General features: G+C 57.9%; 1 protein-coding gene across 1 annotated transcript; it reads right to left on the bottom strand.

Moving 5' to 3' along the window:
- Nucleotides 1-127: 127 nt before the first annotated feature.
- Nucleotides 128-13,053, bottom strand: ARHGAP44 (Rho GTPase activating protein 44; the record flags this gene model as incomplete). The annotated part of the gene is made up of 15 exons (XM_042835304.1): nucleotides 12,976-13,053; nucleotides 6,139-6,178; nucleotides 5,563-5,667; nucleotides 5,390-5,466; nucleotides 5,197-5,308; nucleotides 4,519-4,595; nucleotides 3,667-3,784; nucleotides 2,769-2,837; nucleotides 2,580-2,661; nucleotides 2,011-2,138; nucleotides 1,789-1,900; nucleotides 1,142-1,223; nucleotides 672-752; nucleotides 477-590; nucleotides 128-219 (listed from the first exon to the last, which is right to left on the bottom strand). Coding segments are annotated over exons 1-15 (1,342 nt in total), but the record flags the coding sequence as incomplete, so codon positions are not given.
- Nucleotides 13,054-15,710: the final 2,657 nt, after the last annotated feature.

The raw sequence follows: 15,710 nt of genomic DNA, 5'->3' as shown, positions 1-15,710 counted from the left end.
ATCCCATCCATCCCATTCCATCTCACTCCATCCCATTTCACTGCATCCCATCCCATCCCTTCCCATCCATCCCATTCCATCTCACTGTATCCCACCCCATCCCAAAGCAGCATGGGGCCCAGCTCACCTCCAGGAAAGAACCAGTCAGCATGCTGGATGAGTGGCTCAATGATGCCCACAATCTGCAGGGAGACGGTCGTCATCATCTCCGTGATATTCCTGCAACACAGCAGGCAGCAAGCAGCTCGATGGCTTGCCATCTCACCATGCCCCAACCCCGCTCCCTGCTGAGATCTGCAGCCCCCCATCCCTTGGCTCTACCACCTTCTGCTCTGCAGCACCTCCTGGAGTGCAGGAGCTGCTCCCACATTGTAGGAACAAACCTTCTGGCCCCACACCCACGGCCCAGAGCTATGGCTTTACCCCCATCACCCCTTTGCACCCTTGTATCACGCAAGCCCATGGCCATACGCTACCCTTCTGCCTGTGGCCACAGAAGGTTGGGACCCAGCACGATGGCCACGTTGCTCGGCGTCATTTTGTTCATGTCCTGGTACTCAGTCAACTTGGCCAGGAATTTGATCAGGTACCTGGAGGGGTGAGCGCAGGCACGGTGAGGTGGGACGTGCCCTCTGCAGCCCCAGCACAGCCCCTCACCACCCCACGCTCACCTGATGTTGTTGTAGTTGGCCTTGGGCAGCTTCTCGCAAGCATTCCATAAGGCCTGCAGCCTCTTCTCCTGCTCTGGGATGCTATGAGAGGGGAAGAGCTGTGTGTCCCCAAGTCCGTGAAACACCAACCCACTATGTTTCGTGTCAGGGCACTCATTCCTTTACCCAGCCACTGTATAGATGAGCATCTACATATACATCTACACCAAGGCCATCCTTGCTGCTTAGGCATGGCATGCCCAAGGAACATCACTAAGAGCCCCTGGACACTAACATTGGCCACTGGGTCAGAAATAAGTCAAGGAAAGTGCCCAGATGGATGCACAGGAGTGCCAGCAGACTCTGCACATGGGCTAAAAGCCCTTGTGCTCAGCACCCTCACCCCAGGGGGAACTGCCATGGGTCAAAAATCTGCTTGTTTGGACCCTCCTGAAATTCAGTCCCAAGACCACTTCCCGTTCTGGACTCACTTGGAGGCCTGGATCCACTCCTCGTACAGCTCGAATGTCATCAGTGGCTCTGGCAGCTCGCGCAGGTAGGACTTGAGTGCTCCTGCAGCACATTAGGTTTCATGGAGGCTCCTTGAAATCCAGCACCCTCTGAATTTTCACCCCACCTCTCCCCTCGTAGCTTCCCCCTCTCACTTGTACCTCCCCCAGCCCCTGTCTCCTTTTTGCCAGGCACATGCCCAGCACTGCCTTGTGCTGTGGGCACCCTAGAGCTGTGGGCATGCCCTCCAGCTCAGCACAGCCCCATGAAGGCCCTCGGTGCCTTCCCTGATAGGAACCAGAGCCCACATTTTGCAGCGCAGCAGGGAAGGGAAAAGCTCATTTGCATTTAAACCAAACTACGGGGTAACATAGCACAGCAGGATGGGCTCTGCATGGAGGGAGCATCCCGCACCACCACAGAAGCAGCAGAGATAAGACTGTAAACTCCATGCATGTCCATCCTGCAGAGCATCTCCTGCTCGGCACAGCCACATGGGGAGGGAAACTGGGGTCACTTGAGGCACATGCACCCAGTGAGATTTGGGCTTGAAAGCAGTCCCTGGGTGCAGAGCAGCACCCTTTGGGAACTGAGGCACCCCCCAGCCAACAGCCCCCACAATCCTCACCTGCAATGGCATGCGGGTCAGCTGAGTACTCCTGCACGTCCACCACGCAGCAGTCCAGGGCAGCCTTCAGCTTCTTCAGCTTGGAGGCAGAGGGAGCCACACGGAACAGGCCCTTGGCACAGCACACGGGACAGCGTCGGTGCCGGGGGAAAACCCCCAGATCTCCCCTGGCCACTCATCCCCCTGCACGGGATGCAGCCAGGCCGTCCCCACGGCACCCACCTCCTCCTGCATGCCACACTCCAGCAGCATGGTGACACAGGCCTCCACTGGGAAGGCGATCTCGCGCCCGCTGACAGCCAGGTGCTCCTCCAGTGGCTTCCCAAAGGATGGCTTCTCCATCCACGCTTCTGTGAGGGCACAGGGCTGACAGGTCGCACCCTGCGTCCTCCTCACCCTCGCCCTGGGCTTCAGCTCAGGTGTTCAGCAAGTACTGAAGTGTTGTTGCAACACCACAACCCTGAGCTTTCAGCCCAGCCAATTCAAAAGTGTCTTGTAAAGGTGAAATCCATGCAAAATGCAATCACATTTCCTGATCCTAATGCATAGGATCGAGAGGGAAGAACACAAAGGTCACTCCCTACCCAGACCTGGGTGGCTGCAGGGGCGACAGTGAGGTGACCCCATGGGATGGGGACATTCCCCCAGCTCAGGGACAAGGGGGATCACAGCTGCATCATGCCACACTGCGGGCTGATGCCTCAGCCTCCTTGCAAAGCCACCCTGCAAGGCGAGGTGATGGGCTCTGCACCCCCAGCTCACCACTTGCCTTGAGCCCTGCATGCACTCACCCTGCTGGGCCTTGATCTGAGGCAGCACGCTCTGCAAAAGTGCCAGTGACTTCCTGTGGTACTCAGCTTGCACCTCGATCAGCTGCGGAGAGATGGCACAGACTGCACCCAATGTCACCGCCACGGCAAGGGCACGGGGTAGGGCAGCTGCAGAGCACAGCGGGATGGGGGGACCAGCGCAGTGCTCACCGTTTGGAAGTAGTTTGCATAGTCTATTTCTTTGGCCACGAAACTGTACATGTCAGCCGAGAGCTGGTCCTGTGGGAGCACGGAGGCAGGAGCTCACACCAAGCACCATGATGGCCATCGCTGCCCGTGGGTGACAACGTGAGCACTGACCCCAGGCTCCCTCCCTGCATCCGCAGCGCAGAGGTGTGCCCAGATACCACACAACCAGCAGCATCACTTGACTATGCCTTGTGCTGCACTTCATCCTCCTATACTTTGGTGTTTGCAAAGACCCCTGCCCTTGTGCCTTCTCAATACACTGTGCAGCTCCTTCATTGAACCACAGAACATCCTGAGTTGGAAGGGACCCACAAGGATCAAGCCCAGCTCCTGGCTCCACGCAGGAACACAATCAGCATGGGGATGGAGCAGATTTCTGAGGCCACTACAGTACTGGCCGTGTTCTGTTAGGGGCAACCTATCCCCACAGAGCTCAGTGTAAGCAGTGAGGAGCTCCCTGGCCCCTGGGGACGCTTTCAGACTGCTGAAGTCCATGGGATGCAGGTGACAGAGGAACCACAGCTGGCAAGCATCACCCAGATCTGGGATGGCACCTACTTTTGAGGGTGGCACAAACACCCTACAGTGTCCAGTGAGCGCAGGAAGAGGGTCAGGGCTGTGACAGGGCTGCTCTGGACAGGGGACCAGCAAGGGGAGGGGTTTCTGGTGGTCAATGGGTTCAGCAGAGGCAGTGGGGTGATTCACTGCAGGCTTCCCACTGGGCTGCAAGAGGATGCTGCAGCCCTGGCTGCGTGTGGAGCAGGTTTCCCCAAAGCACAGTGCCCCAACACTGCACCCTTCCCCCCACACTTCTGTCACAACCCAGGCTGACCCCATCCCAAGCCCTGGCCAGCAGTACCCTGCAAATCTCCACTCTGTTCGCTGCCTCCTCCATCTCCTCCCTGAGAGCATCGGCTTTGGCACCCGACGGCTGCAGGTTGCTCGACAGCCCCGAGGACTTTGCAGACTGCTGCCACCTGTAGACACAGGGCCGTGTCAGTGGGACACAGGGGACACACAGAGCTTGAGGGCAGCCTCAGGACCCTCTGCCAGACCACAGTGGTCCCCAGGGCTGAGCACCATGGTGAGGGTCTCAGCCTGTGCTGAATGCATGCGCTAATCCCAGACACAAATATCTCCAGCTTCAATTCAGCAATCATTTCCAGAAGGAGCCTCAGGCAGGTGGGATGAGAAAGGGAAGTAATGGGGCAGCAAAGGGGCATTGATGCCCCTGCCCTGCAGACACCCCTGCACTTGTCTCCTTGTGCAGGAATGGGCAAACTCAGCAGTTTTCCAGGTATTTGCAAACTGCCTCAGGAACAGCCCCATCTGCAGCCCCCAGGCCCCACCACAGCATCACCCAGAACATGGGGTGACACCAGAGGACATCCCACAGCCCCAGCAGAGCTCTGCCACTCCAGCACTGCTCTACAGCAGTAGACGCAACCAACTCTGTGCCTCCATGCAACAATTCAGCCAGACAGAGAGAAGAGGTAAAAATAAAGACTTGGGCCAGAAAAAACATCTCCTCTGCAGCGTGCATGGAAGGAGAAGAGCAGAAATATTGGCTCATTGCAGAGCCTGACTTCAAGGCACACAGAGGCACAGCTGTGATCTCCCAAGGCTGCTGGCCCTTGGCCAGGGCAGCACTGGAGAAGCCCCACACAAGGAGTGATGCTGGCCCTGCAGCCAGCTCAGCCACGGTTCCCACCTCGTCCTCGAGGAGTCCATGTCCAGCACCAGCTTCGCTAAGTGCTTCCTCTGCTTCTGGATATTTGGGATTTCCACCTGCAGCAACACACGGGTGGAGGAGGAGAAAAAAAAACATGGAATCACTGCAGCATTAGAAAGGCAGTGCAAACAACCCCTCCTCTGTGGTGTACAAAGCCCCTCGATCCTAACACACGTGCAAAATCCCCATCCCTAAAAGAAGCATCCTTTGGTCAGTGGGGCCTCCTGTGCCAGGAAGGCCGGCTGACGGCAGAAAAAGGCTGCCAGCATGTGCCAGCACAGCAGCAAGTCTTGTCATGCACCAACAGTGAGTGCCAAGGGCTTTGCAATGCCCGAAAGCCCCAGAGCTCAGCCTGGCCCTGCTCGCCTCTCCTGGTGTCAGCTCCATAAAGTTGAGGGAAGATGAAATCAGAATGGAGCCCATGGCATTTCACAAGACATAAAAGAGGGGGGGGGGGGGGGGAAAGAGCATTTGCAAAAATAAAAAGGAAAAAAACCCAGAGAGTTGGCATCAGGAGGAAAAAAAATCTCCAAACAACAACCATGCTTGGAAACGCGTTTCAGCAATACAAACGCACACGCCTCTGCCTTCAGGAAAGCAGAAAAGAGCAGCACAAGGACAGGAGAGCCCACAGCGGGGACAGCCAGCCATGCCCACCTCAGCCAGCACGAAGAGCGGCTCGATGACGTCCCTCTCCACCTGCAGCTCGAATTGGATGAGCTCCTGCGCCAGCTTGTCCTCCGCCTCCCCGCACAGCCGCAGCATCTTCCTGCAAGGCACGCACGGCTGGGGCAGGGGTGGGCTGGGGACAGCAGTGCCACGGGGACACGGCGACGCCAGCACCTCTTACCCCAGCAGGGAGTCATCGCCCAGCACGGCCGAGCCCTCCGTCAGGCACTGCGCCAGCGTCGTCAGCGGCAGCTTCTTCTGCAAAGGGAGCGCGGCGCCGTCAGACCCTGCGCACCGCAGGCAGCCCGCGCCTCGGGCACGGCACAGACACGTGCACCCGCCTGCAGAGCTCACCGAGCGCTTGTCGGCATCCACGCCCTGCTGGCCTTGCAGGCACGCCGTCAGCTTCTTGTGGGTGCTGTGGGACACCTGCTTCACCAGCTCCAGACGCTTCTCCACCTGTGGGCACAGAGGTGGCCGTCACCGCCCTGTCCCGTCCTGTGGGGCTCTTCCAACCAAAGGGAGTTTGGCTGAGGGCTTCTCTCCCAAGGAGGACTTCGCTTGATCCAAACTGGTGGACCTCCCCACACCTGGGGCGGAGAGCTGCCCGGTTTGCCACGGCCTTGGCTGAGCTGGGAAGTTGATCCCAAAGCTCAGTGAGATGAGTCACTGAGCATCAGCAAACACGATCTGCCCAAGAACAAAGCCGGGAGCATCGAGGTGGGGGGGTGGAGGGGGAACGAGCAGTGAAGCAGGAAGCACAACATCTGGAGGATCATCTGGGAGAACAACCAACCCACACAGTGCCACTGTCCCCCAGCATCTCTCTCCCCAGGCGTGACCCCCCCCCAAGGACAGCCACAGCCAAGAACTGCACCCAAAGCCGATACAGCCACGTCCCACACCCAGAGCCAGGCAGCAGCACTTCACCTGCAGGAGATCTTCGCTCAGCACCTCTGTCTTCTCAGCCCTGCAGGAAAAGGTTGAAAATTAGAGGTTGGTGATGGGACAGTGTGAAGTCCTGAGGGGAGGGGACTGTCCCCCTCTGCTCCAGATGGGGCAGTGTGCCCAGCCCCGGTGCAGTGCTGAGCTCCCCTGGGGATGGGGCTGTTTTTGCTGCAGAGAGGCAGATGTGCACAACTTACCCGCAGACCCAGCAGCCCCTGCATGCACTGATGCTGCACTGCTGGGTGATAAGGGAACAGTTACACCATGGCACGGTGTAACGCGTGTTCATAACCTGAGGGGCTTTTTACAGCATTGGTAAATCATTACTTCTTTAAAAACCAATCTGTGCCATGATGCGCTTGGACAGAGTGTGGAACTGAGCTAAAATGCAAAGGTCAGTTATGCTCTCCATGTTCAGCACTGGTTAACATGAGGCTGCAGCACAGCCACATCCTCTGACCTCCTTCCTAACAGCACCCAAACTGCCCCAGCTCTCCTTGCCTTCCAATATCTGAGACTGTTTTCTCAGCAGTGAGAGACCGAGCTGCAGAGGTGAAGCACTGAAAAGGTGGAAACAGAGAGCAAGAATGAGGAAAGGAAGAATGTGAAAGTAGAAGTGAATCATAGAATGATAGAATCATAGAACGGCCTGGGTTGAAAAGGACCACAGTGCTCATCCAGTTCCAATCCCCTGCTGTGTGCAGGTCACCAACCAGCAGCCCAGGCTGCCCAGAGCCACATCCAGCCTGGCCTTGAATGCCTGCAGGGATGGGGCATCCACAGCCTCCTTGGGCAACCTGTGCCAGTGCAGTGAAGAATAATGGAAAAAAAGCTGAAAGGCTGTGGCAGCAGCACAGCTCCCAGCAGGGCAGGGATGTCTGTGAGGTCGTTGGTGAGCACGCTGAGTTCAAAGCCTTTCTGGAAATGTGAATTAACGGTGCTAAATCTGGCTTGCATACGAAACTTGTCACAGTGTCCAATTTAAGGCAGTTTATTTGAAAGAGGCACAGAGAGCCCATCTGGTTCCATTAAAAAATTGGATTTAGATGCACGCACTGCGATCTCCTGTATTTGGAAAGCAATGGATCAGCTCTTCAGCTGCTGGGGGTACGGCCCCAGGGGTCCGGATGCTCCTCTGGGACTCCCAAACCCTTTCAGGGAGCTGTCACTCTGCCTTCCAGAGTGAAATCCCTTCGGTCATCCATGCCTTGCATTATTTAAGCACCTTCAAGGCACTGTGCAAACACCTGTGCCCAGGTGTGGAGATGGATGAAGGCAGCCGTGTAGAAAAGCAAAGATTTTTATGCCCAGCCATAAGGGCAGGTGAGAAATGAGCCACTGGGGAAGGCGGTCGCTTTGGATCCCTTGCATTTAAAAAACAAAACAAAACAAAAGCAAGAGCTGCTCAGATTTTACTCATCTCCTGCAGATCACCTTCAGTTCTTTTGGGCAGAGATGGAAATTGTACAAAATTATCCCGAATATGAGAGAAAGCAGCAAAAACCCAAAGGCAACAGAGGGCAAACCCACACACAGCACCCACACGGTGCTCCCCACCCCAGGCACCAGGAGCAGAACACATTCAGCATCATGTACCTGCTGTACAGAAGCAGATAGAGCAGACATGGTGCTCTATTCTACTTCCATGGAGAGGAAGGAGAGAGCAGAGAGACATGAGAGCATCGTGCACATTCACCCATTCACAGCTCTGGGAGCAAAGCATGGCTGCCACCTCCTCCATGCCCACTTCAGCCCCAGGTGCACTGAGCAATTTGCTCCTCACTCACGTCCATACAAACAGCCATCACCATTCAGAAAATGCTCCAAAAAAAGCAACACTTTTTATGTGCTTTCTCCTTTTCTGGACAACCAAACAGTGGGTTTGCACTTTGCCTGGGGCTGTCCAGCTCCAGCAGATCTCTCCCAGCCGTCACAAAACGCCACGTGCTAGGCTGTAATGCATGTGCAGGAAGCAGAAAACAACACTGCACATGGGCTAACAAAATCTGGCCTTGTTCTGCTTTCAAGCACTTGCAGCACAAGAAAACCTCCATGCCCATAACACCGGGCCCAGCACCCACATCCTGCCTGACCACAGGGCTCTGCCTGGGTTGGGAGCCCACCAGCAAACAGCCTGGCTGTGCAGAAGGGGGAGAAAAGAAGGCTGAGAGTCCTTTTCCTCCTCCTCTGTCTGAAGGTTCCTGTTTCTGTTCCAGAACACTGAGAAAAACCCAGAATTGATTCATCTCATCCCTGTTTGCTCCCCCCGGCAGCGCTCCAGAATCTGGAGATGACACCCAGGGGTGTGAGAACCAAGCAGCATCTCCAAACGCACATCAGCCCGGAACGAGCCGTTCCAGATTGCTTTTTCACACGTAAAGACTATAAGGAAAAAAATAAATCACATCATCTTACTCCACTGACATCAGATTGTATTGCAGCTCTGAGCCGGAAAAATCCCATTCTACCCGTGATGTTTCCAGCACCTCAGCCTATAATGAACACGGATTTGGAAGGGCTGCTGTGCCTCCTTCCTGCTGCGTGCTGGCTTTACTGTCCCCCACGGGTGCCTCCAATAACGCTGCCCTACAAAAACTTGCTCACATCCAAAGGAACCCATTGGGAAAGCAGTCTGGCAGCAGCGTTGCTTCTTGCAGATGAACCCCGTGCCCCAGGAATGCCCCCAGCCCCCCCAGAGCCCAGACTATGCACTGTGCTGGGCAGGGGGGATTAGCAGCTCCGTGCTCTCCCATCTTTCCGCCAGGCACAGAGCACGCTCCTCCCCTTCCCCTCCACACTCCCACCCCAGAGCTGTTTTTCTCAGCACAAATCCAGGCAATTCTCAGCCTCGGTCACCATGCAGACTCTTGGGTCGCTGCGAGCATCTGGGAGAAAGGGGACAATTAGTACATGGAGTTGGAAGCAAACGAGCGGGGGATGCAGCTACAATTTGCTTGGCGTTGGCTTCTGTGAAAACTAATTGTTGCCACCGGAAATCAACACCTATCGAGCAAATTAATTTGATTTAGTGATAAACATGCCATAATCTTCCAAGACAAAATTGTGCACTGAGCCAGGAGCTGCAGCGAGCTGTCTGATTCCCCTGAGCATCTCATCCCAGCGCCAGCAGGCAGAATCCAGGCTTCCACATCACAACATGCTCCCAAACCGGGGTGAGATGTCTTCCCCGGGGCTGAGCCCTGCTGCTGTGGCACTGGGAGGGGTGGAGGAGCGCTCCAGATCCTGCCACGATGCCTCCATGTATGGGCATCACTATACAGCTATGCTTCACCACAGAGTGAGCTCTGGGGATGAACCAACCAACCAACACAAGAAGCACAGCCTCGTATTTTGGCCATTTCAAACCCCATTCAGCATTTTGCTGCAATATTCTCCCTAAATGGGAAAACCATCCCCCAGAGTCCGTGCAGCTGGGATACGGGTCTGTCAGCTGCGGGGGCTGCATTGCATCCCACGGACAGCCTGCAGTGCCAAGGACAGGTTCCCAAGGACAGGAAGGAGGGCAGGGTTGAGCAGCTCCACACCTGCCTCCAGCAGCTCCACCTGCAGCCCTGGGTGCCGGCACCCCTGGGTGAGGTTTTGCCACGCACGGTTCAGCGTGCAGCTCGGGTAACCCAGGGCACTGCTTGACTCTGCTGATGGGGAATGAGTCAGAAGGAGGCTTTAATTAAGGCACAGCCCTGCGTGCAGAGCTGCTGCCAGGACCACGCAGAACCAGGGCCAGACCCTGCGTGCATCTCCTGCCCCCACCCCAGCACATGGATTTGGCAAATCCCTGCAGGTTCGGGGAGCCGGGAGGAGCGACGGTGATTTATGTGCAATTTGGGGACAAAACATTCAGACTGCTCCATTAATATTTCATTGCTCCATTCGCCAGCGCTGTCGGCTGAGGAGGATAAAAATACCCGGCTGGCTGCCTGCATCCGCTGCCACCACATCTCTGCTCCCCGAGCCCAGTGAGCCCAGGGTCTGCCTGGGGTGGGCAGTGGGATGAGGGGCTGCAGGTTGACAGTAAGCTGCACCCCACAACACACAGCACGCCGAGCCCTGCTGCAAACCCCATCGGAAAATCCTTGGTGATGCAGCTCGTCCTCACTCCCTCCATCCTTCCTTCTTGCAAGGCTGCATGCAGAAAAAAGCCTCTCTATTTAAAGCCTGTAGCTTGAAGCGTAGGCATCCCGATGCTTGAGGAAAAGGCTCTGCCCAGGAACAGAGCTTGCTGCCCCCCAACGCCATTCCAAAACAACCCCAACGAGGACACGTCCCCCCGCTTCCCTCCCTCCACGACTGCATTCCCAGCTGCCTGCTGTGCCTTCAGGCACCCAGGAGTGTCACTTTGCATGAGGCTGCTGCTGCCCGTTCCCTTCCTGACAGAGAGAAATCGGCACTCAGACAGTTCTGGAAACCTGGCGGGTGCTGCGGGTGCAGGAGCAGCATCACAGCCACTCCCCATGGCCTTGGCAGCCCCACACATGGAATGGGGAAGCACAGGAATAAAGCAGGAACACTCAGCGAGCATCACAGCCACTCACTGATCTCTCTTCCCTCTTTTCACCCCATGGAGATATGTATTACATCCCCTACAGACCAGCCACATCCATGCTGGGTGATGCTCCAGGCTGGGCACCAAGTTCGTCCCAGGGATGAGCACCTCTGATTCTCCACCTCCTTTAAACAAAACCAGGATTCTCACAGCCCTGTGTGTTTGTTTTTATAAGAGGGCTGGGAAAAGGGCTGTGAGGGGCAGCAGGGACAGAGCCAGCCTTGAGACCAGGAAGGTGCAGTGGAGCAGGAGGGGAGGCAGCAGAGGACAACAGGAGAGGATGGCGGAGTGGGACAGTGCTGTGCCAAGTGGCCATTTCCTTCCTCACTTCTGCCCTCTCTCCTTGCCCTTCCCCTTTTTCTATCGTGGTAAACAAAAGGAGTAAACGGCGCAGCGCAGCCTTTGGCCCCCATCCAAAGCTCGAGGTGCTGAGGAAAGGGCAGCTGTGTGGGGAAGGGGCAGTGCTGCTCCTCTGGGTGCTGCTGCTTCCTGGAACGGGGAGCCAAAGGGGTTTCCCCGAGTTACAGCACTGTTCAAAACATGATTTTAATACAGGTGCACAGCTCAGGTGCTGGCTAGGTAAAGTAATAACAGGGACAAGTGTGGGAGTGGCAGGATGGATCGGACCATCAGCTGCAAGCCTAGCACAAGCCATGGCAGCGATGTCCTTAAAGAGGGGCACAGCACCCAGCTGCCTCCCAGGCACACCCCATGGCAGGAGCACGGGGCTGGGGATGGCAGCTTTTATCCCCTGCCCCCAGCCCTAGTTCACACTCACTTGGGGAGAAGGCAACTACATCCACAGGGCTTGCCGGGAGGAGTGGGATCAGCACTCCTCCCATCTTCGTGGCACAGAGCAAACTGCCCTCAGCATCCCCACTGCTCTCAGCAACTTGAGGGATGGCGTCCATCTGCAGCATGGACCCTCCAGCACCCATCCCCAGGGTGGCAGCAGTGCAGGGATGTCAGCCCCGCACCCACAGACCCAGCCGGTCACAAGACAGTGCTGCAGCAGAGCACGGCAAAGGATTACTTATTTATTTGCCTGCTGAAAAGCCTGTGCGCGAGCGGGAATATTGCAAACGTGGGCGACAGGCTGACTGCTGCGTGTGAGCCCTACGGAGCAGAGCTTCCCCCTGGTCGGTCCCCATCCTGGAGAGCAGAGCACAAACCGCCCTGCAACGCTCCGAGCTGCAAATTCATGCTCCTGTCTGCGCCACCTGCCACGAGCATCTCCCAAACGGCCGTTACCCGGAGCGCTGCGCCCGCCCCCAGCCCAGCAGCGAGGCAGGAGGGCTCTGGGGCTGGCGGTGACCCCATTTTGAAGGCTGACGCGTGGGACACACAAGGTGCTGGCAGCAGCTGTGTTCCTCCAGCCCAGTCCCTGCTCCTCTTGAAGGAACCGAGCCCGGCGCAGCCCCCTCCATCCATCCCCGTGCTCCTGCTGCACGGCGCCGGTGGGGAACTGCGGCCATCTGCGGCCGTGCTGTGGGGATGTGTGACTGCACAGCGCCGTGGGATGAGGCACAGAGCTGCTGCCACTCGTCCCTATCACTCATCTCGGGAAGGAGGAGAATGGAGGGATGATGGATGCAGGGATGAATGTAGGGATGGAGGAGTGGATGTAGGGAGGGATGCAGGGATAGAAGGAAGGTTGCACGGAGGGATGGAGGGATATGCGCACAGCCATGGGAACACGGTGGCAGCCCCACAGAGGACACAAGGAGCAGCCCCCTGTAATGGGGTGCCCGCACACAGCCCTGCCCCAATGCCGGTGCCACCCGCCCTGGTGCCGTGTTGGAGTCGCGAAAGAAAAAAAAACAATAAATCCTTCCACCACCACCCCCCCCCACCGCTGCAAAATCTCAGGAATTACACAACAACCTCCTGCAAAGCCGCGGGTCTGGCCGTCGGCCCGGAGAGCATCACAGCACCCACACACCCCCACAGGCACCCCAACGCGTGCCACCCCGCACCACGCCGGCCCCAAAAACCCCGCGCTTCAGCCCGGGGGGAGCCCTCGAGGGATGGGTGCGGCCGCATGCAGGGATGCCAGGGGGAACACCGGAGGGTGATGGAGGGCTGGGGTTGGGGTAGGGGAGCGATGGGGTGCGATGTGCTCCGGAGCTGGGGTGCGGGCAGGGTGCAAGTGAGGCGCAGGCAGGGTGCGGGCGGGGTGCAAGTATGCAGCAAGGGGTGCGGGTGGAGGTGCAGGGCAGGTGCAGGCGGGGCGCACGGCCCGTCCCCGTCCCTACCTGCCCACGGTCTGGTTGGCGAGCTGGCGCATGCGATTGAATTGCTTCTTCATGGTGGCGGCGGCGCGGGCGCCCCTTACGCGGCCGCGGGCGGGCAGAGGGGAACCGCTCCCGGCGCCCCTCCCGCATCCCCGCCCGGCGCGCACCGGGCCGAGCCGAGCCGAACCGGGCCGAGAGGGGCCCCGCCGCCCCCGCGCCTCCCTCCGCCTGCGCGGGCCCCGCCGCCGCTCTCCGCGCCCCCCGCTCCGCGCTGCCCGCCCCGCGCCGCACCGCCCCGGCCGCGGCGGAGCTGGGAAATGTAGTCCCGGAGGGATCGGCCGGGAGAGGGGATTTCAGCCGGCCAGGCTGCCCCTCGTGTCCCTGCGGAACCCTGCGGCGTTCCTACAGCATCCCACCGCATCGCCAGCACCTCCCCGTGCTCAGCATCTCCCTCCGTGCGGCGGAGGGAACTGCGGAAACTTAACCTGGAGAAAAGGAGGCTCGGGGGGCACCTTATTGCTCCTTACGACGACATCATGAGGTTGTGGCGAGGTGGGGTCGGTTTCCGCTCCCAAGAAACGAGCAACAGGACAAGAGGGAATGGCCTCACACTGCATCAGTGTAGGTTGGGCATTAGCTAACATTTCTTTGTGGAGAGGGTCGTGAAGCGATGGAACAGACTGCCCGGGGACATAGCTGAGTCCTCGGGATCCCTGCAGGGATCTAGAAGGTGTGCAGATGTGGTGCCTGGGGACATGGTTTAGTGGTGCACTAGCAGTGCTAGCTTAATGGTTGGACTTGATGTTGGAAGCTTTTTGCAACCCAAATGCTTCTAAGACTCTCTGGATCTATCCCCCTGTGATCCCCAGCATCCTCACAGCATCCCACCAGCATCTCTCAGCATCTCCTATTGCCACTGTTGGAGCCCCACAGCTTGGAGTTCTGTCCCTGCATGGTGCAGGGCGTTTCCCCCTGCTGGGACAGTTCCTAAGCAGTGATCAATGCCAGCCCCGCTCCTTTTATTTCCTGGAAATTCAGTGCTCATCCAGTGGGAAAAGCTGAGAACTGCAGTGCTAATGGACAGCACACACATCTTGGCAGCTCAGTGCGGGCAGCACCGGCCCTGGGAGTCCCACACTGTGCACTCTGCCATCCCCCCCTGTACCAGGTGCCATCTGAGGACATTTGCATGTGGAGGGCTGAGCATGTTTGCCAAGTAACTGTTGTCCCTCCCTTCTCCCCTCCCTCATTGCCAATTTTGGCCAAAATCTGTAGTATTCTTCCCCATGGTTTTATTCCCTCCCAAGCCAGTGTAATTCCATGCCACGTGCTGGTACGATGGCTGCACCCCACACCGTGCACCCCAAACAAGCTCCTTTGGGCCACTCTGTCTGCCAGTGTACTTCTGGAGTGGGCTTCTGGGTGTCTCCAAGGCTCCTTCTTTTGCTCTGACATACCCCAAAAGCTGAGGCTGCACTGTGGCGATGCTCACTGGCCATGGCAGGGCAGAGTGCTGCTCCAGGCTGGCTCTGGGGCTCATCAAGGCAGCAGGGCACCCCTCTCTCTGCAGGCTCATGGCCGGCCCACCCCTACCATCCCTGCCTCACCAGCCCGTGCTGCTGCACCTCCAGGATCAGAGAGCATCGGCCCAGATTGGTCAGAGCCCATTAGCATCAGAGCCAGGCATGCCAGTGGGAAAAAATATGGGCCATCAACCCCATGTGAGCAGGGCACTGTCCCACTGCCCACACCCTTAGGCTCCTCCTGACCCACATCTGCTCCTGGGTAGTCAACTTGCCACCAAAATATGTCACAGGCAGATGCAACACTGCAGAGAAGTTCCCTGGAATGGCTTCCACGCACCTCTGTTCTCAGTTTCAGGATGCAGAGAAAGAGTTGGTGAGAGCAGTGCCCTGTGGTCCTGCAGCAGAAGGGTGGGAAGGGAGCAGAGGTGGTGGGCAGCAGGAGCAGCAAAGCTTGCAGCAAGGCTGCCCACTGTGTCAGCTGGGCAGTGTGACCCTCATGCAGCATTGAGACCTGACCGGGCCTGTCTGCATCCATTGTGCTGTGACACCACAGATCCTGAAGTGCACTGGAACTGCAAAGCCTCTGCCTGCTGCATAGCACTGCTCTGCCACATCTGGGTCACTGTGCTCGGCTTTCTGCTTCGTGCAGTGTAAATAACCATCAGACCTGTGGCTGTGAGCAAGCACTGGCAGGGCACGTTCCCAGCCTGCAGCAAGCATCCCTCCCTTCCCTGCATGCCTGGCTCTGCTGTGCCCAGGGCTTGGCCCTGCCATCTGCTGCCCTGGCCGGAGATGCCCTCCTCACTGCGCAGCACATGGCACTGCAGCTATTGCTCTATGGGTATTTGTGCAGCCCCTCTGTAGGAATCCCACTCACCTCACGTGCCACCAGCAGCCACACGGGAGCCAGGACCAAACCCCTGGCAGAGGGCTGCTCTGGGAGCCCCATTCCCAGGATGTTTTCCCTATTACAGAAATGCAGAGGAGGGTGTTTGTGTTTCCAGCCAAGGCTGCAAAGCCTCACTTACCACTGCTCTGCTCCCAGCACCTGGATTGTGCCCGGCCACAGCTGGGCAGCACAGCTCACAAGCCCACCCAGGGCTGCATGCTGCACCCCGCTGCTCGCAGAGGGGCAGGGAGGCATTAAGGTGCTTTGCAGATGATTTTGTTCTCGCTCTGCTATGCACAGCCAAGGCCTCAAGCAGAGCAGCTTCAGCACGCCCTGGCTGT

The sequence above is a fragment of the Centrocercus urophasianus genome, unplaced genomic scaffold, assembly GCF_019232065.1.
Source record: "Centrocercus urophasianus isolate 14NV4802_14NV808 unplaced genomic scaffold, USGS_Curo_1.0 seq_505, whole genome shotgun sequence".
Lineage (NCBI taxonomy): Eukaryota > Metazoa > Chordata > Aves > Galliformes > Phasianidae > Centrocercus > Centrocercus urophasianus.
This window is presented reverse-complemented; position numbering and strand designations above follow the sequence as displayed.